Source organism: Prunus mume, linkage group LG6 (assembly GCF_029339155.1).
Source record: "Prunus mume cultivar Tortuosa linkage group LG6, ASM2933915v1, whole genome shotgun sequence".
In the NCBI taxonomy this organism is placed as follows: domain Eukaryota; kingdom Viridiplantae; phylum Streptophyta; class Magnoliopsida; order Rosales; family Rosaceae; genus Prunus; species Prunus mume.
This window is the reverse complement of record NC_142703.1, coordinates 3275542-3297728: the sequence shown is the minus strand read 5'-3', so window position 1 is coordinate 3297728 and position 22187 is coordinate 3275542. Positions and strand designations below refer to the sequence as shown.

Below are 22187 nucleotides of genomic sequence, written 5' to 3'. Positions count from 1 at the left end.
ATCAGTTGCACCGGAATCAATTATCCAACTCCTGGAATCAATCTTATCGGAAGTATGGAATCCATAACCAGTACCATTACTGGTCGTATTGCATTGTCCTCGATCTTTAAGAGTAGCCCACCAATCGGGGTAGCCATGCAATTTAAAACAAGTCTCACGAGTGTGTCTCGGATCACCACAATATGCGCAATCTAGTCCATGTGTCGGTGTCGTTAGTCGAGAAGTCATAATCTGTGCAGCGGAAGATGCATAGGATATAGGTAGAGTAGGAATTCGGATCGGGATCTGAGCCTGAGTCGGGGCTAGAGTCGGAGTCGAAATCGGGATCGAGGTCTGAATCATAGACAAATTCGGGGTTGTGGTCATCATCGGAGTTGGGGTCGAGATCGTCTTCGGAGTCGGGGTCGGGGTCGTCGTCGTCATAGTCGAGGTCGGGGTTGGGGTCGTCAAAATAGGATCCTGATTCCTGATCGGGTTCGGGGTCATCAAAATAGGATCCTGATTCAGGATCAAATTCGGGGCCAAAGTCTGCATCTGTAGGAGCTGAGCCATTTGGGCACTCAACTCAGGTATGGTTGGTTGAGAAGAAGAGAAGAAGTCGGTGGTGCTACCTCCATGAGGGTTGAAAAAATCATCAACCCCCATAGCGGCGGCGGGGGTTTGAAACTAGAGTCAGCAATTCCAAGATCGCCGCTCTGATACCATGCTAAAATATGAAAACTATAAGAGAATATTTGTTTGTAGGAATTTTCTATGTATTCTTCTCCTTGTATGAGGTCATATTTATAATACAACAAAACCTGAATAGGCAATTAAATAATAAATTCCTAAATCTATTTACAGTAGGAAATCAGGAATTAAAGTAAATCAATTACAAATAAAATAGGAATCCTTGGTGTGTAAGGAAAGTAAGTCAATATCCACAAGTCACGCCAACAAACCCCTCAATCAATTATATATATTTTTATATGTAGCTTTCAAGGTGCAGTAATAAATGAAATAAGCTTGCTATTGGATTTTAATGATAAGTTTTTGTTGCTATAGCTTATGTTAACGTTATTGAAAACCTAAGATGGTAATGCGTCCAATGAGATGCCATTACAATTTACTAATTAATTTACTATTGGTCATGGACTCATGGAGGTTATGCTGTCATTGTAGATAATCAATTACTGCATTTTTTTTGTTTTTATAAATGGCTGCTATAATTACACGACACTTCTATGACAGGCCAATACACTCACAATAAGGCTACACCATCACAATGAAGCTAGCTAGTAGCCACAAGTAACTACGTATCGAACTGATCACAAATATACATATAGCTTTTGTCATTTATGTAAGTCGAACTTGAGACCTCCTCCAAATAAGTGCAGACAAATATCACTCGACTTATTAGCTTTCTAAAAGTATTATTAGAATTTGAACTCCAAGTTTGCCATTTCTTTGATTTCTTGCTTGAAAATCAAAGCCATTGCTATCAACATGATTTTCAATAACCCTTGAATAATATTCATGAGTTTAAACAAAGTTTTTAGTTGTGATTTAAATTTAATTAGAGAAAATTTTCAAAATAAAATCACACCAATCAAATTAAAATCCAGACAAAAGACAATGACAAAAAAATATTCGATAATAATTATTGACAAGTTTTAAAACGAATGGCATATTTGGAAGGGTGAAACTGCTGGGCTGCCTTAGGAAAAAAAAAAACAAAGACAACAACAACAACAACAACAACTGGGCTTTACAGATTGATGATATGATTTTGTGTATAGGCTGGGTTGGGTGGGCTTTACAGATTGATGATATGATTTTGTTTATAGGCTGGGTTGGGCAAATCCATTAATACCTAGATCACTAACATGATTCCTATTATATATATGGTTCTAATGGTAAATTAATTTTCATCATCAACTCATATCATATGAATTTGAAAAACTCAATCAATTTCAAACTTCATGCTCAAGTATCACATATTATGAAATATCACATTTTAAGGCCAGAAAAAGATGAAATATTATGACCTTCACCTCCCAAATGATGAAAACCTAAATGAGTACTTCACAAAATCTCTTTTTACTTCATTCATTCTTCATGGGGTCAAAAACAAATGGGTCCTTTTTTTTATAGGTAAACACTTTTTGTTTTGGTTAATAAACATTCTTCAATTAAGCAACATTTTACTTTAATTTAATCAAAATTGCTTAAAAGAATATTCAAACTCGGATGCAGAGTGATGAATACATTAGTAGGATCATGACTTGATGGTGGTGATGGTGGATTTGCCGTATGGGATTTAACATGAATGGCTTCATCACAGTAGCCCTTGAGTACATCATTCTCTTCTACGGTAAATCCTAGCGTGTCAAGCAAGACAGGCTAACACTGATGCTCAATGGTTCGAATGGCTTCACAACAGCTATGACCCAAGTAAGTCTCACCATTCTTAAAAAACATGACAACCTCACCAGAACATGCCTGGAGCTGAAACAAAGACTCCCAGCAGTTGGAAGATTCTTCATCCAAATTCAACATGGCTGCAAGGTTCAGGTTCGACTGGATTATATTAGAATTCAAAGGTCGAGCACTTGTGGCTAAGAATGGCATAGCCAAGTCTAGAAGAGCAGTGGGAAGGAAGAGCTTGAAAGTTGTATAAGCTGCCATTTTGATTTTGATTGTGGATGAGTAAGGAATTGATATGAATGAAGGGTTTTATATAGATGGTGAGGTGATTGTCTTATAAAAATGAACAATAAAAAAACGTTATGTGCATTGTGTGGTGAAGAGGCTGTTGAGAATAACTCATAATGACAATGATCATGCGTTACTTAACGGCAGGAGAAGTTGATGGAACTCAACTCATCAACTGATGATGCATGATAGGATTTTTAGTACCTGCACATAACAAAATTTGTGAATAATAAGTTGTAAAGAAAACCTTTATCTGATCGCATATATTCTCAAATTGTTTACGAGATACATAAATTACCCAAAGGTGATCTGACACAACATCGCCTATTTTAAAATATTTTGAAAGTACTCCATGTGGCCGCATTCCTTGTGCGGAACAGCTAATTTGAAAATAATGAAAATCAGAAAGATGAGCCTGAACTTCAAACACAGCACATAAAGCAATTCCCATCCACATGGTAGGTAGCTCCACAGTTAGGGAATCTCCCAAACTTTGATTACTAAACCACTCTGGAATTTTCCTTCCAGGAGTTACAATTTCGAATTTGTATGGAGGCCTAGGGATTACCTGCACCATATACATAGATATTTATGAGGTTAGCAAGTTGTAATTATTATTAAATCTTCAAAAATCCAAACACTCAATTAATAAATAGAAAGATGATGATAAATGGCTTGCAAAAAGAAAAGGATTGAAATTTAAAGAGGTCTTTTTTGGGTAATATAGTAAACCAGAGGAAAACAGAGGAATTCAATATATAAACATTAGAAGGAACAAAAATACGAATTTCAACATTTAAAACAAAAATATAAGCCTCATGACTACACAAGTGAACTAAAAATTGCATATGCTTTAGTTAATGTTACCTGAACAAAACAGATATGGAAATGTAGTTTGTAAGACAACAAATATGACTTGATTCTTTCCTTTAACATTCCCCCTCAAGTTGGAGTGTGGATATCCAAAACACCCAACTTGCTGAGATGTGAATGGAAAACAGCTTGTCTCAATGGCTTCGTGAAAATGTCAGCAATCTGTTTTCCAGTTTGCACATATGTTGTCTTGATTTCTCCTTTTTGAATTCTTTCTCATATAGTGTAGCAATCAAGCTCAATATGTTTGGTATGTTCATGGTAAACCTAAGATGGCAATGCTTCCAATGAGATACCATTATAATTTACTAATTAATTTACTATTGGTCATGGAGGTTATGTTGTCATTGTAGATAATCAATTACTACATTTTTTGCTTTTACAAACTGTTGGCATAATTACACGACACTTTTACAAGGGGCTAATACACTCATAATAGGGCTACACCATCACAATGAAGTTAGCTAGTAGCCACAACTAACTAGATATCAAACTGATGTCAAATATATATATTGCTTTTATAATTTATGTGAGCCGAATCTAAGACCTCCTCTAAATAAGTGCAGACAAATATCGTCGATGGTGTAGTCGCGCTCGACGGTGATTTGGAGCACCATGGTTGTGGCTCTTTTTCTCACACTCGCTCGCTCAGTTTTTTCAATTGCAGAGAAAATATGTTGGAGAGCACAGTGAAATGATGTGACTGCACTTATATATGACCTATGGGAAAGATTGGAAATTAATGAGTAAGTGTGACCCATTAATTGAGAATTTGTGTTTGAGAGATTTGAATTTAATCCCGTTGGAATTTTCATGGGTAGATGACCCATGAGAAAAATTGGAAATTAATGGGTAAATGTGGCCCACTAATTGAGAATTTATATTTGAGAGATTTGAATTTAATTTCATTGAAATTTGCATGGGTAGATGACCATAGAAAAAGTTGGATGGTTTTGTACCATTTTTCCTATTGTCAATGTCCAAGAAAAATAATGAGAAATTTCAATTAAGCCACTATTTTTCTAAAATTGACATTTGCACTTGGAAAAGTATTCTGGCGAATTTGGTTAGAACAAACCAAGGATTCAAATTTGCTTGCGGTTGCGTCTAGTGGGATGCTAGACTGCCTACGTACCATTGATCGGATCAAACCGACATAGTTCCAAAATTTAGAAATTAATGGGTAAATGTGGCCCAATAATTTAGAATTGGTGTCTTTGAGATAATTTGGGGATTTTCATAGATAGATGACCTATGGGAAAAATTAGTAATTAATGGGTAAGTGTGGTCCACTAATTGAGAATTTGTGTTTAAGATATTTGAATTTAATCTCATTGGAATTTTCATGAGTAGATGACCCATGAGAAAAATTAGAAATTAATGGGTGAGTATGGCCCACTAATTGAGAATTTGTATTTGAGAGATTTGAATTTAATCTCATTGAAATTTGCATGGGTAGATGACCCATGGAAAAAGTTGGATGGTTTTGTACCATTTTTTCTATTGTCAATGTCCAAGAAAAATAGTGAGAAATTTCAATTAAGACACTAATTTTCTAAAATTGACATTTGCACTTGGAAAAGTATTCTGGCGAATTTGGTTAGAACAAACCAAGGATTCAAATTTGGTTGCGGTTGTGTCTAGTGGGATGCTAGACTGCCTACGTACTCTTGATGGGATCAAACCGACGTAGTTCCAAAATTTAGAAATTAATGGGTAAATGTTGCCCAATAATTTAGAATTTGTGTCTTTGAGATAATTTAGGGATTTTCATAGGTAGATGACCTATGAGAAAAATTGGAAATTAATGAGTAAGTGTGGCCCACTAATTGAGAATTTGTGTTTGAGATATTTGAATTTAATCTCATTGGAATTTTCATGAGTAGATGACCTATGAGAAAAATTGGAAATTAATGGGTGAGTGTGGCCCACTAATTGAGAATTTGTATTTGAGATATTTGAATTTAATCTCATTGAAATTTGCAAGGGTAGATGACCCATGAAAAAAGTTGGATGGTTTTGTACCATTTTTCCTATTGTCAATGTCCAAGAAAAATAGTGAGAAACTTCAATTAAGCCACTAATTTTCTAAAATTGACATTTGCACTTGGAAAAGTATTCTGACGAATTTGGTTAGAATAAACCAAGGATTCAAATTTGGTAGCGGTTGCATTGATGGGATCAAACCGACGTAGTTCCAAAATTTAGAAATTAATGGGTAGCCCAGTAATTTAGAATTTGTGTCTTTGAGATAATTTGAAGATTTTCATAGGTAGATGACCCATGAGAAAAATTGAAAATTAATGGGTAAGTGCGGCCCACTAATGGAGCATTTGTGTTTGAGAAATTTGAATTTAATCTCATTAGAATTTTCATGGCCAGATGACCTATGAAAAAAAATTTGAAATTAATGGGTGAGTGTAGCCCACTAATTAAGAGTTTGTGTTTTAGGGATATTTGAATTTAATCTCATTGAGATTTGCATGGGTAGATAACCCATTGGCAAAAATTGGATGGTTTTGTACCATTTTTCCGTTTTTGTCAATGTCCAAGAAAAATAATGAGTAATTTTGATTAACCCACTAATTTTCTAAAATTGACATTTGCACTTGGACCCAAATATGGCTATGAGGATTTTTAAAATTGATCCATGAACCATATAATAGGGGGCTTCTATAGTGAGTGGAAAGTTATAAGGGGTGGTTTTGAGGGGTATGTAAGAGCCGTTGTTTCATCCAACGGTGAGTTTTTAAAAGAAGGTGCATGTAGAACCGGGTTGAAATTTGACCCGTTGGAAACCCAACTTTTATTGAAGATTTTTCCCTCTCTGTGAAAAACTCAAGAACACAATCCTCTCTTTTTTAATGTAATGCAAACCCACAATTAGAAAGATCCAAAGCTCCCAAACTCTATAGTCGCTCCATTGTCATCAGCTCCTTAGGAGGCCTGCGATCTATGGTATCCTCGGTATGACGATGAATGGCTCTTACCTAGCTATTGCCCTGTTTTGATTCTATGGCTTAAGTGAAAACCCCTTCTCTTTTTCGTTCAGTAGACATATACTTGATTGCTGAACGTAACTACTTAATGATTTGCAGTATGTTAACAGATACTTTCCTCAAGTGCTATATAATAAGCAGCAACATGAGTTAATTAACCTGATTAATTAGTGCTCTGCAGTAGCTAACAAAGAAATGTTCTTTCTCATATGCATAAAGCTCATGTTATCAACCAAGATGACAAATGCACATGTGAGAGAGAGAGAGAGAGACAAAGAGAGAAAGAGCAGAGGAATTATCATCAAAGATATGAATCTAATGATAAATGTAAGGCTAGAAAAGAAAATGCAGGGAGACAGATGGTGGTGACTTACTCATAATATCCATTGTGAGAGCAGTGTTATTGGCCTTTAAAGTATTGAGGTGCAGATATTTGAGGAGGAGTTTTTAGCAAAATTTTAGCTCATCTTTTAAGAATAACAGTTTTTATTAAACTTTTCAACAATAGCGAAAAATAAGAAGGGCAAGACCTAAGTAGCAAATCAAAAGTCCTATGCACCCCCTGCTGTAGTTGAAAATTTTCATAAAGTTGTTAAAAAGAGGGAGAAAATCTTTACAAGTTGAGAGAAATTCAGATATGCTCCTAAAACAAAACAAGGAATAGAGCCAAATAAAAAAACAGGGGGAGAACCAAATGAAGGAGCAATAGGTGAAAAACAAAACTTAGGGCAATATACGGCCAAAAGAATGAAGCACAAGCAGTGGAACAAACAAGAGAGAAACAACATCATTGAAATACAGCAAATCCCAAAAAAAATGAAAACTAGAATCAACAGAAGAAGCAACTCACATTGAAATACAGCAGCTGTGATGCCTCTTGCTTTGAAAGTGAGGAATCATAGGTTAGTCCCTATCACATCGATCTTTTTTCTTTTTCTGGGCCGAGCTTCATCAACAACATCATTTTATTTCATCTTGGTCTGCCTCTTCGGAAAGAGCATAGGTATTGCAGAAGAGAGATTTTTGGTGAGAGCTACCACTTCCACTAGGACCAGCCTCCTGGTCATCGTGGTGGCGTTGTTGACCTTGTGCATCAGCTGATTTGGTAGGACAAGTAGTAGTGCTCTTGATGATGGATTTGTTCATCATGATCTGGTTGAGTTGTTCCACATCTTGCTTGTGCACCAACCGAAACCCACACTTCTTCACATATTGTATGTCGTATACCAACCGTTTTTCGTCTTGACAAAAATAAGAAGTTTTGAAGAAAACCTTTATCTGACCGCACATCTTCTCAAATTGTTTACAAGGTACATAAATTACCCAAAGGTGATCTGACACAACATTGCCTGTTTTTAGTTTTGGAAATACTCCATGTGGCAGCATTCCTTGTGCGAAACAGCTAACATGAAAAAAATTAAATTCAGAAAGATCAGCCTGAACTTCAAGCACAGCACATAAAGCAATTCCCATCCACGTGGTACATGAATCCAGAGGGAGCTCCACATTTAGGGAATCTCCCAAACTTTGATTACTGAACCACTCTGGAATTTTCCTTCGAGGAGTTACAATTTCGAATTGGTAGTCAAAAGGCGTAGGGAGTACCTGTACCATATACATAGATATATACGAGGTTAGTAAGTTGTAATATTATTATAGCAAACAACAAAAGAGACAAACAGAGAGAGAGAGAACCTGAAGGTATCGCTGTAGCATTTTCAGTATTATACTATCGCAGCCTTCATTGTCAACCAATACAAAGCAATTGGCACAATTAAAACGTATTTCGTTGTTTATATTCACTAATAACCAATTTGACGAAAGATGTGGTAACATTTTTAAGGAAGTGCAATTGGCTATGTTTATATCCACCAATGAGATAAGCTTAGAAAGATCTGGCAATTGTTCAAGACTTTGGCACCCATTCACCCAAAATGACTTAAGATTAGCAAGACATCCAATGCTTGCAGGAAGGCTAACAAAATTGTTTCCACTAAGCTTTAATTCTTCTAAAGAGGACAAGCAACCAATATCACTGGGAAGATCCGCTTCACAAACACCATAATTACTCAGATCCAATTCCCTCAAAGAAAATAAACCACCTAGCGAAGCCAACTCAAAAGCCTCTCTTTCATATGAGAGTGGTAGGCAACACAAAAGCCTAGACGGTAACCTTGATTCACATCTACCCAAAGATAAACTCTGAAGTTTTTTCAAACCAACAATGGAGCGTGGCAGCTGTCTTATAGAAGTCCCATCCAGTAGAAGCATATCTAAACACTCCATCTCCCCCACGTTCTCTGGGAGTTTGTCAATTTTTGGGCATCCACCCACCCCGAGCGTTGTAAGAAACTTCAAATTACAAATTTCACTCGGAAGACCCACGAGATTTTTGCAACCCGATAGTGATAGACTACTAAGGCCAACCAGACGTCCTATTGATGAAGATAATTTCTCAATGGAAGTCCCATTTAAAGTAAGCAATGACAAATTTTTCATTTGCCCTGAAAATTCTGGAATCTTTTTCAATTTTGGGCATGAACCAAACAAAAACCATTTAAGACATTTGAGATCTGCAATTGACGGGTGAATCGCAACCAAATTATCACAAAATTGAAAATTCAACACCTCAAGATTCGGCATGCCACTGAAATCTGGGGTTATGATCAACTTTTTAGAGGCATTTAGTTTCATGGTTTTCAAGTTGGGCAAGTCCTGTACAATTCAGAAACAAAATATATAATTAGCACATTTTTATCTTAATTTTCCAAAACGAAATATAAAAAAACTAATTTCTTAAAACAAAATATTTATTTTATTTTATTTTATTTCTAGTTGGGCAACTCCTGTACAATTCGATAATTAGCTCAGATTTATCTTATTTTTTAAAACAAAATATTTATAAATAAATAAACTAATTTCTAGAATGGCATATGGTCCCTACTCTTACCTTTCTTCCATCCCAAAGTCGAACAAGTTTGTTATCAGGCATCTCAAGTGAAATAAGGAAATTCAGTTGAAAGCCTGATGGGAGATATTTGGAAGGATACCGACTCCATTTGATACTTCTCAAGGAATTAGGAAGAACTCTGGGGCTTGAAGAAATCATCATATTATCAAATTCAAGAAATTTCAGGTTAAGCATCTTAGAGAAGGCTTCACAATTCCAATTTGTCTTTTTAACTGTCGTCATTCGTAAGCTGATGCCTCTAATTTTATCTGTTGCCTGTAATTAAGAATAGTAAAAGAAAAGTTAATTCCACATTTAAGTTTAATAATGTATTAAAGAGAAATCATATATTTTCCAAAACTATCTTTATATAACTCTTCTCATTCTATTTATGAATACATCAAAGATATCATTAATAAGTTTAATGTTGTGTTAAAGAGAAATCATAAATCTTCCAAAGCTTAGAATCTTTTATATAACTTCTTACCATATTGTCTATGAATACATGAGAGATATCATCATGATTGCACAATCGACTTCGTCTACCAGGCTCTTCAGGACACTCTCGACGAACAATTTCCCATGCCATTTCTTGTATCAAATCATGCATCTCAACATTCCCATTTGATATAGTTAAGAGTGATGTCCGAACGAGATCATTTATCCCAGCACAACCACATAGGCCGCAACTGTCCAGTATTTCAATTACTTCCTCCTTGCCCTTCCACTTATGAAAAAATGCAACATCAAGAAATATCTCCTTATTCATGTCATCCAGTCCATCATAACTTATTTTGAGCAAATCAAAAATTCCTGAGTTAGGAATTTTCCGCAACTTATCCAATTCACTTTTCCATTCATCTTGATCTCTCATATTATACACTAAGCATCCCAAAAGTTTAAGAGCTAGTGGAAGGCCTCTTGCATAATTTACAAAACCCTTGGACAATTCCAAGAAACCTTCCTCAGGCTCATTTTTTCTGAAGGCATTCCGACTAAAGAGCTCAAGAGCATCATCATGACCTAACGCCTCTACCTTATATGATATATGTATATCATGTTGAACAAGCAACCGTTTATCTCTTGTTGTAATAACGACCATACTCCCCTTACCAAACCAATCCTTTTCACCAGCCAACTTTTCAAGTTGGCTTGATTCACTCACATCATCAAGAATGAGAAGAACCTTTTTATTATACAAGCAATTCTTAATGATAGAGGTTCCCCGCTGTTCATCCCAAACTGGAGTAATTTGATCCTTTAAGATTGGGGAAAGAAGTTGTCTTTGTAGATCAACAAGATTACCACGTTGAGAAACCTCTCTAACATTAGCAAGAAAGCTGCTAACTTCAAAATGGGTAGAAATGCTATCATAAACTAGCTGAGCAATGGTTGTTTTGCCAATTCCGCCCATCCCCCATATCCCTATAAAGCGAACATCATCCGTAGGATGAGCTGAAAGCAAATCTACTTGCTCACGTATAAACTTCATTCCCACTAACTCTCTGGAATCTAACAATTTGAATCTGTGATTCACTTTGTCCCACACCCAGTCAACAATCTTTTCAACAAGCTTTCTTTCACTTCTACAAAGAGGAAAAGTAAAATGATAATGAAGTCTAAAATATAAGACATACATATAACAAGATATGATGGCTTACGAAAAAACATACTCATTCTTTGAATCAAACCCAGATAAACTGGCCACTTCAGTTAAAGCATCTCTCCAGCTCTTCACCCTTTCTCTGTCTTCCCTAAACCTTTCCTCATGATCAGCGAACGCGCACGCAAAACTACCGGTTTGTTTTCGTACGTCGGAAGGATTCACATGATAAAACACTGGCAGAACGGTGCTCTTCGATTTCATGTATTGGAGAATCTTTGTAAGCTCATCCAAGCACCAGGAAGAAGACGCATAATTTGGCGAGAGGACAACGATTGCAAGCATTGATTCTTCGATTGCGTTGAAAAGCCCCGAAGAAATAGCTGTCCCTCTTTCAAGCTTAGGATCGTCCTTGAATGTTTTAATGCCCCTGAGCTGCAATTCGTGGTATAAATGGGATACAAAGCTAGTTCGAGTGTCCTCGCCCCTGAAACTCAAAAACACATCGTGGTTCGGTTGAGGAGCAGACTGATGAGGTGAAGGAAGAAAGGCATAGTCTCTTTGGGTGCTCAATGCCATTTGGCAATCTGCTGCTGCTGTAAACACTCAATGAAAATAAGCCTTTCGCTAATTAAATCCAAACACTCAACTAACAAATAGAAGATAAATGGCTTGCAAAAGGAAAAGGATTAAAATTTAGAGAGGTTTTTTTTGGGTAAATGAAGATAAATAAGGACGACGTAGAGGAAAATGGGTCGTCTTGTCATGATGTTTTCAACGTTTAAAACAATGGGCTGGCATGAAAAAGCGTCATCACTACACCAGTGAACTAAAAACTGCATATGCTTTAGTTAATGTTACCAACAAGTTTAGCTTAATGTTACCTTAACACATAAAAAAATTACAAAGCCAGAGAATTTGTAAGACCAGCAAGCCAGCTAGAAACTCACAAAATATACAACTTCTCAAGATCAGCCAAGAACCCAACAAGAAGAAACAAAGCTAGCAGCCTCAGAAAAGGGAGAGACTTGGAAACCGTGTAGTGGCGAAATGGGAGTCCAAGTCTTCTTGGGCAATGAGTAATTTCTTTTGCTTTTCAATGATAGAGGAAGGAGGCATCATTTCATTTCGGACAAGTTCTGCTCAGAGGCCAATTATAGGGGCCCCCCACATCAGGCCATTTATTTGAATGGTCGGTTTCTTGGTTTTCTCCAACGTCTCCAATGGGAGTCTAAAAGTAAGTCTTGGGTCAATGAGTGATTTCATTTGCTTTTCAATGAAGAGGCCAATTATTTGAATGGTTGGTTTCTTGGTTAAACTGTGGCGAGATTTAATTGAAGGAAATATCAAGGCAATTACTTAATCTTTTCATCACAATATATAATTATATATGGAGTAAAAGAGAACAATGCATCAAATAATAATCACGAAATTTGGTTAAGGCATCAACGATTTTCCCTTTCTTTACAATGTTTACTTCTGATCCTCCTCTTACAATGTTTACTTTTGATCCCTCTAGAACTCATCAATACAGAGAAGAAAAAAAAACTTTTGTTTACGATGAGAAAAGAAACGAAAAATTTTAAAGTTCTAAAGCAATTTGTCAAAGAGGCATTCATTGTTGCATCCCTTAATACGCAAATGTATTACAGATTCCACGACTATCTTTTGTGTTTTATATATATATATATATATATATATCAAAGTTCTAGTATCTTAAGATTTCCATTTTAATTTGTATGGCTAGTATTCTTAATTATATTGTTTTGGTCTTCATCTCTCTTTTTCATAACTACATCCATATTCTTTTTCATAGTTACATCCATATTGCATGTGTCGTTTTTCATACACCTGCATCTCAAATTATAAGTTATTGACATAATAACTAATTAAAAGCCAATTAAGACATATAATCATTCTCGAATTATAGACGCTATAATTGTATATAGCAAAGACCAAACAAAGCCTTACTAATTATTAATTTATTAAAATAGCAGACAATGCATACATAATTTTTTATAATCTTACTCCAAACAAAAAAATTCTTCGAGAAATCAACTTCTACAAACCCAAACTGTTTTATTAATTAATAGGTTTATCAACAGCAGGTGGTGATGGTGTTGACGGAGGGAATTGAATATGATGGGCTTCATCACAGTAACCCTTGAGTACATCAATCTCCTCGATTGTAAACCCTAGCGTGCCAAGTAAGGCAGGCCAACACTGATGCTCAATGGTTCGAATGGCTTCGCAACAGCCATGCCCTAAGTAAGTCTCACCATTCATAAAAAAACATGAAAACCTCACCAGAACATGCCTGGAGCTGAAACAAAGAGTCCCAACAATTCAATGATTCTTCATCCAAATTCAACCTGACTTCGAGGTTCACGTTCGATCCAATCAAGTTATAATTCAAAGAGCGAGCACTAGTGGTGGCTATAAATAGTGGCATGGTCGTCGACAAAGCAAGAATAGTGAGAAGGAAGAGGTTAGAAGCTGCCATATTTAGTGTGAGGAAGGGAGAATCCAAGAGTTTATATATAGAATAATGCTACTCTTACCACATTTGTATACCACATTCTCATACCACCTTATGTGGCAGATGAAGTGGACAACATATCAATTAAAATTAATTTAAAGTTTTCTTATCTTTTATGATTTATTGACACTTTTTAATTGATGTGATTGTCCACTTCATCTGCTACATAAGGTGGTATGAAAATGTGGATATAAATGTGATAAGTGTAGCATTACTCTTAGAATAATGCTACTCTTACTACATTTGTATACCACATTCTCATACCACCTTATGTGGCATATGAGGTGAACAACACATCAATTAAAATTAATTTAAAGTTTTCTTATCTTTTATGATTTATTGACACTTTTTAATTGATGTGATTGTCCACTTCATCTGCCACATAAGTATAAATATTGGATATAAATGTAGTAAGTGTAGCATTACTCATATAACTCTTATATATATAGAGGCCAGACAGAGCAAGTGAAATTTAGTGTTACAAAAATGTTACGTGCATAGAGAGATGGGATGGTGAAGAGGCTCATGAATCATAATTATTAATATCACTTATGCATGTGTTATTACAAAATTAGTGGGCAATTAAGACTTAAACAACTAATTAATCGATTGATCTTCAAACCATGATCGGACAAATTAATGGACAAGTTTGTGATTGTTGGTTTGCCTTAGCTGGAGCCTGGAGTCGGTTTGTCTTGCTTCGGCTTCTATCTTTGGGCTTTCTGCTGTTAAGTTGGGCTTTTTCCTCACATTTTCGATGTTGTTAGGCTTTATTTATTCTTGATTGGTCTGTTTGGTAAGCTTATTTATGGCACTCGAAACCTTCACGAAATTTACACGAGTTAGGCCACACAATAATAATTATGAGTTAAATTCTAATCAATCCGCCAAGACATGATTAATAAGTAGTAAGTTTTTGGTCAACATACCGACATGAAATGACTCACTCAACCCATTTAATACATTGATACGACTTGAACCCAAAACGTCACCAACCATTACCACCTTTAATTTCTTGCTTTTTTATCCTGCCTTAACTTCATTGGGCTAGCCTTTTTCATTTGGGATTTCCCCTTCTTGTTCATTTTTCTTTTTTTTTTCCTTTTTTTTTTTCAATTCCGTAAATTGTATTTAATGAAAACCTATATTACACAGCCTTAGATCAAAGTCAAAATCACATAGGAAATAAAAAGTTTAGGGCTCGTCCGGTAACGTTTTCGGAGAATGTTTTCTTAGAATATTTTCAGAGAATGAAAACAAGAAAAGAATTTGCATTTTCATGAAATGAAAATGCGTCTGGTAGATTAATTAGAAAACATCTTGAAAACAAAACAATGAAAACGTGTCTAGTAGTACAATTTGAAATAATAATATGTGAGTTCTTTTTATGAAAATGTTTCCTATGAGAATGAAAACAACTTTTTTCTGTTTTCTACAAGTAGACATGAACTTGTTTTCATTTTATGAAAACATTCTCAATGTTTTCTGTTTTTGGGCTACCAAACGTGTTTTTGCCTCATTTTTATTTTCTAAAAATGAAAACAACCCCTTAAAACATTACCGAACGGGACCTTATAAGACATGTTGATTTTTCATTTTTATGATATCAGTGCAACTAATGTACTTCCTTCTTATAGCTCCCTAATGATTTTCTCTCACATGTAGGCAAACAACCGTACCTACAAGTAGAACACATTTCAATGGGCAGCCATCTTTCACGAGGGGCCTACAATACCATCATGTTATAAATATTAAATGAAACTTGACAACAACAGTGGCTGTAGTTTAGTGGTAAGAATTCCACGTTGTGGCCGTGGAGACCTGGGCTCGAATCCCAGCAGCCACACATTTTAACTTCCTGTTTTAGGGTTTTTGTATATTTTTAGTTCAGTTTCCCTTGCTTATGAGTATGCATCCACAAAAAACTACCATTCTTTTTCCTTTTTTTGTTTTGCTCTCAAACAAAAAGTTTAGGGGAACAGGAGGCTACTCCATCATAGGGTCATGGCATACCAATGCCTTTTTGATTTGAGGACTTATAGAGGGGGTTTTACAAATTACCCACAAAATGGATTGTTGGCAGTGGGATTTGAACCTAGACCTTGATAGCGAAGAGAACGATCATTACCAACTCAACCAACCCTCGTTAGCCATTCTTTTTTCTCTTTGAAGTCAGTGGGGTATAACTAAATTAGTTGAGCTTTTCTACCTTCACCTATGTGGGTAGAAATTTGAAACCCCCCATACACCTAATAAATATATGTGTAAACCACCCCATCCCCTTATCGCTTGTACTACAAACAAAATAACCCAAAAAAAAAAAAAGGTAGGCCTCTATAAAATCATAGGAATTGCATACTGTAACCAACTAGCTATTGAGCCAGTGTTAGTTCTTTTCAATGCAGAAAGAAGTTTCAATTCGATTTCTCCCTCTCATGACCAAAATTGAAAAAATAACACATACTATAGTTGTCCTTTTTCTTTTTCTTTTTTACTTTGATATATACTATATTAGTGGCTCTGGCTTTGCCAAAATAGCAAGCGGTGCACTAGATATTCGCTCAGTGAAAGGACTCAGATTGGCATTCATGAACACACAAATACATTATTTTGATGGTCATGGAGCTCTTTATCTTCTTGACACAAAAAGTCATGAAGTTTTTTAGGAGCACAAAAGTCAAAATTGAATACTACTTCTTTTTCTTTAAAAACGCTATCATAATTACATGACACTTCTACGACGGGTCAATAGACTCACAATAAGGCTACACCACCACAATGAGGCTAGCTAGTAGCCACAAGTAATTAGGTATCAAAATGATGACAAATATATATATCGATAATCAATTACCACCATTTTTTTAATAACCAAAAAAACAAAACCCTATATTGTCAATACTTTTTTTTAAAAATATTGAATTAGCGATAGATATATTGCATTGGGGAGGGGGGTACTTATCCTGAGATTCGAATAGGTGACCAAAGGGAGGAAGGGGGAGGGACCTCACCACTGAGGTAAACCCCTCGGTCAACGATACATATTTTTATATGTAGCTTTAGAGGTGCGATAATAAATGAAATAAGCTTGCTATTGGATTTTAATGATAAGTTTTTGTTGCTTAATGCTTATGTTAACGTTATTGAAAACCTAAGATGGCAATGCGTCCAATGAAATGCCATTACAATTTACTAATTAATTTACTATTGGTCATGGACTCATGGAGGTTATGTTGTCATTGTAGATAATCAATTACCACATTTTTTGGTTTTACAAACAACTGTCATAATTGCACGACGCTTTTACAATAGGTCAATACACTCACAATATTGCTACAGCATCACAATGAGGCTAGCTAGTAGCCACAAGTAACTAGGTATCAAATTGATAACAAATATATATATATATATATATTGCTTTTGTCATTTATGTAAGTCAAATATGAGATCTCCTCCAAATAAGTGCAGACAAATATCACTCGACTTATTAGCTTTCTAAAAGTATTGTTAGAATTTGAACTCCAAGTTTGCGATTTCTTTGATTTCTTGCTTGAAAATCAAAGTCATTGCTATCAACATGATTTCAATAACCCTTGAATAATATTCTTGAGTTTAAACAAATTTTTTAGTTATGATTTAAAGTTAATTAGAGAAAATTTTCAAAATAAAATCACACCAATCTAAATTAAAATCCAGACAAAACACAATGACAAAAAAAAATCGATGATAATTATTGACAAGTTTTAAAACGAATGGCATATTTGGAAGGGTGAACTGCTGGGCTGCCTTAGCAAAAAAACAACAACAACTGGGCTTTACAGATTGATGTGGATTGGGATTTACACATAATCCCTTTTGTTTATGGACTGGGTTGGGCTAATCCATTAGTACCCAGATCATTAACATGATTCCTATTATATATGTGGTTCTAATGGTAAATTAATTTTCATCATCAACCCATATCATATGAATTTGAAAAACTCAATCAATTTCAAACTTCATGCTCAAGTATCACATTTTAAGGCCAGAAAAAGATGAAATATTATGACCTTCACCTACCCAACCCAAATGATGAAAACCTAAATGAGTACTTCACAAAATCTTTTTCTACCTCATTCATTCCTCATGGGGTCAAAACAAATGGGTCCTTTTTTATAGGTAAACACTTTTTGTTTTCGTTAAACATTCTTCAATTAAGCGATATTTTACTTTAATCTAATCTAAATTACATAGAAGGGGATTCGAACTCGGATGCAAAGTGATGAACACATTCTTCAATTTTTATTAAATAAAATGAATTGTAATAGTATGTCATCTAATGCAGACAATAAGTACTTATTGCAGACAATTTGCTTATATCATAATCAAAATCAAACACTTTTGTCTTCTGCCATCACAAAAATACACCCCAAATTTCAGAAAAATAAGAAAAAGTTACGATTTTTGCTTCACAGAATTGAAACTTGAAGGCAGCCCGCCTTTCACTTTCGCACGAAAATCTCGCGGGCTATTTTTTATTTTTTATATTTATTTATGCCCAAGCCCAATTCCACCGACAAAATAGCACTTCACAAGAAGTCCCCTCAAGGCTCTTAACCAAAGACTCAAGAGCATAAAAAATATTATATTATTATTTATAGGGCTACTACTAATCTGACAGCTACTGAAAGCCACAGACACAAAATCAATTCCACTGCCAGTCTGGTGGGGTCCTCTTGACACGTGGCGCCTCTGGCACTGTACGATCAACTCGTATCTTAAACAATCTGGACCGCATATAAAATATAAAATAAAAACAAATTATATATGCTCTGCTTTGCTCTATCTACCCTCTTTTTTTAAATTTTGTTTTTTATTTTTTATTTATTTTTCAATTTGTGGGTTTAATATCTTTTGCTTTCCAATCTCCACCAGACAAAACTAGGAACAGCCAGCTGTATCAATCGCCCAGTCGGAAAGTTTCTCCTGTGGCCGAGGGCCCCAACCACTACGATTGTAACATGTGGGGTCTATCGCATACGTGTGGCCCTGTGGGCCCCATTTCGACGTGGCGCTCTTCTTCTTCTAAGTGTCATCAATGCAATGCGAATGGATTTAACCAAACCTTGTTTATCGATTGTAGTAATCAATCATGAATTAGTTGAATGAACCTACCTACCTCTCTCGGAAATTTTCTCTGCAGCCAGGAGGTGCCAGATAATAATCGTACACAAGTAATTATAATGTAGTACGGGACGAAGGAGTTTGGTTGCTTGGTATAACTCCGCGCTGGTATCTTTGAGAACATTAATTCTTTTTTGGGGTTGATTTTAATTATCTTAAGATCCGATAAATTACATTTCTATGAGAAACACGAAGTGAATGCATAAACTGACTAAATATACCAGTTTTTACATCCAAGCATTCCTGTTTCAGTGAGGAAATTCATCACATACTTTTTTTGAGACAAAAATATACCAGTTTTTAATCTTATTACTTCAATTTCGAAGAATTATACCACAGTTATATTTCTTTCAGTACCATATAATAATTTCTCTGATGTAAATCCCCATTTAGCCCACCCTGTAACATGTGGGCCCTCAAATTTTGTGTTTTCTTTTTGGCTGGAAGTTAGAATGTCGCTTCTTCTTCTTTTCTGGGTCGAAATGTGGCTTCTTACTTTATCGTTGTTAATTGGTTGATGAATGATGAAACAGTAGAGTACCAGTTGGTCTTTGGCACGTGTTTTGATCGACTAATTAGCCAATGATGCCACCGACAGAAGATGAAAAGAATTAAGAATCCAATGCAAAATAGAAAAAAAAAATGTAAATTAATTATTTTATGTTCCAAACTCCCATAATCTATTGCAATTTGCAAGGTTGTGTGTTCTAGACTTTAATAGTCAACATTGGGGTGCAATTTGCAAGGCTAATTAATCCAGCTTAACCTAGGGTTAGTAGGATTAATTACTTTCAAATCACAAGTCAATTTATTATCTAACACGTAACCATTTTTAATTGGGCTGCCCTTGAGTTAGAAATCTTTTGTTTGACTTGAGATAAAACATTAGCTGGACTTAGGTGAATTCCAACTCTCATCAAGCAGCGTATCTAAAACGAAATGACTTAGAAATGCAGCATGTATAATGCCAATTGATGACTACCCAAAATAGAATGAACACTGCGTTTTGCTTTAAAGATAGCCGTTGGCTCGTATCTTCCTATCCAATGGGATTGGTTCCCTTGAAGTGGAAACCATCCAAGCCTCTTGTTTTTGCTCATGACCCTCTGGAAAAGGAGCGGGACAAATGGGACGAGATTAGGCTTTGGGTTGAGTTGCTCGAAAGAAAGCTAAAGCCTAAAGGCCATTGCAGCACTGTCCCATCAACTATTTCAATTTCTTGGCAACAATTATTGATCCCTTTTGCCCTTTTGCCTTTTTTCCCTTTCCTTTAGCCTTTTCTTTTATATTAAGTATCCACTATTACATCTTTCTTGCATTAGTTTAAACCGTCACATTATCCCGGTCAACTTACTTAACTTACATTTACAGTCGTACATTAATAATTTAACTATTGCACAAGGTACATTGAAGAAGCAAGTGAATGGGTAAATTAACAGCTAAACACCAGTAATTATATATACATATCAATTGTCGCATCATTTAGATCAAAAGAATGTAATAAGTCTTCAGTATGATTCTTCTATACTACTTTCAGCTATTACGACATTTAAATATCTTCAGAATTTATGCGCCCACACAAGTAATGAGTCATTCTTATCCATATTTCCAAATTATATTTTTTTACATATGTAAAAATAACACATTAAAGTATAAAAAGAAAAATATATGCACACATATCAAACTCCGATTTATTTGCAACAAACCGAGTTATCAATTTTGGCAAATGAATCAAAGACTATAGTAGCTAGCCTCATGGCTTGTTCAGAAGCAATGTTGGGAACATAGACCTAACAAATCTGGGAATGTCAACAATGGCCTTTGATGATATTAGTTGGCAGTGATGACATTTGACAACACATGTCGTGCTGCTTAAAGCCAAAAAAGGCATCAAGCCATGCTAGCTCAACGATATCATCATCATCATCACCATCATGTACTTGCGCTCATGAACGACATTAAGCTAACAAACCCAAAGTAGTCGTTTTCAACAAGTCTTTAAGTAAGGCAAAGGACAAGTGCACACTACATACTATATTGTGATTAAAATGTGTACTCTCTCTCTCTCTCTCTCCTTAGCTACATGCAAAGCATTTGGTCCAGTGATTACACATTAATCAAAATTTAATTATTCATTAACAACCAACACTGCCCAGTGTCGGCAACCCCTAATGATCATAGCATAAGTAGTCATTAATCTTCATCATATTTATTTATTTATTTATAATATATAGTTTTTATATGGACGTTTCTGTGTGGCCTCAGCTGGCTCAAATAATTGAGGCTTAGCCTTTCACTTTCAGGATCTTGAAAAAGTTTTTGAATTTAATAACCTGTTATCTGTTTCTGTTGAGCAAGATATATCAAATCAAATGAGCAACAAATTGGTATTATTTTTCTATATGTTTCCCAGATACGCTTGGTGACAATTAAAATCAAATCAATGGAGGGAGGGGCTACCTGTAGCAGAAGCATCCAGAGACAACTTGCCCTGTTCCTTTATTTTTTTTGGGAGCAAAGCATGCATATGGAGTCACAGCCTCTGGCCCTCTCTTGAAGAAAAAAACTATGCACATGTGACACCTTCATGTACACATGCTTTGGAAATATCTGTAAATATTTGCCCACTGGAATCTCTCTCTCTCTCTCTCTCTCTCTCTCTCTCTCTCTCTCTCTCTCTCTCTCTCTCTCTCTCTCATTGCTGATGCAATATTATTCTTGGTCTAAAGTAATATTATGATGAGTGACTCTATACCAGCAAATACCACAACCACCGTTTTTGGACCAAATAATTATTAGTAGTAGGGTTGTTTTCAACCACATTTGCGATCCATCGGTCCATTTTGTCAACTTAGTTAATACGAATTTTCGGAAGCATTAGTTCCTCAGTCCTTTTCACAGTATATAAACTGCAGGGACCTGTGTATCATTGATTGTTAGAGATGTTGGTACCTTAAAATATGCAGATGGTTATATTTTCGTAGTAATTTTGGGACACCAACTGATGTGTTATTAGCGTTTAATTTGTTTTATTTCTAGGCTCACTCGCTAGACTTTATTCATTTACGGAATATAAGATATTGCTACATCGGTTTATGTCTCCTGCATTTTCTATATTTTTGTCACCAGTGTAGGCCCCCAATACTACAGGGCGGAGATGTCCAACGCGAATTACATGTATTGTCTAATTAAAACATAACATGAGTTTTAAGTTTTTATTTATAATTTTCAAAATGTAACACATGTTATGGAGGTCACTCATCTATGGTCAAATTCTGCCTACTAAAGTTGCCATTTTTCCTTCCTTTAAAAAAATGTCAATGGAGAAGCCGGGATTTCAACTTCATAGTACCTCTTCTATAATATCAG

At 35.4% G+C, this 22187-nt stretch overlaps 1 protein-coding gene and 1 non-coding gene across 4 annotated transcripts; one reads left to right on the top strand and one right to left on the bottom strand.

The window, feature by feature from the left end:
• Positions 1-2153: 2153 nt before the first annotated feature.
• LOC103343951 (TMV resistance protein N-like) lies at positions 2154-12205 on the bottom strand. Of its 3 annotated transcripts, none has more exons than XM_089055245.1 (6): positions 11190-11997; positions 10004-11102; positions 9517-9792; positions 8262-9281; positions 2993-3262; positions 2154-2898 (listed from the first exon to the last, which is right to left on the bottom strand). In XM_089055245.1, exons 1-6 carry the CDS (start codon positions 11696-11698, stop codon positions 2866-2868), a joined length of 3207 nt encoding a protein of 1068 aa, XP_088911371.1. In that variant the 5' UTR covers positions 11699-11997; the 3' UTR covers positions 2154-2865. The 3 variants fall into 3 exon arrangements, with proteins under 3 accessions (XP_088911371.1, XP_088911370.1, XP_088911369.1); XM_089055244.1 differs by lacking the exons at positions 2154-2898; positions 2993-3262 and adding exons at positions 7527-8171; positions 12070-12205 and having other exon boundaries at positions 11190-11715; XM_089055243.1 differs by lacking the exons at positions 2154-2898; positions 2993-3262 and adding exons at positions 7527-8171; positions 12004-12158 and having other exon boundaries at positions 11190-11715.
• Positions 12206-15432: 3227 nt separating this feature from the next.
• Positions 15433-15504, top strand: TRNAH-GUG (transfer RNA histidin (anticodon GUG)). The gene has a single exon. It is a non-coding gene; the product is annotated as a tRNA-His (tRNA).
• Positions 15505-22187: the final 6683 nt, after the last annotated feature.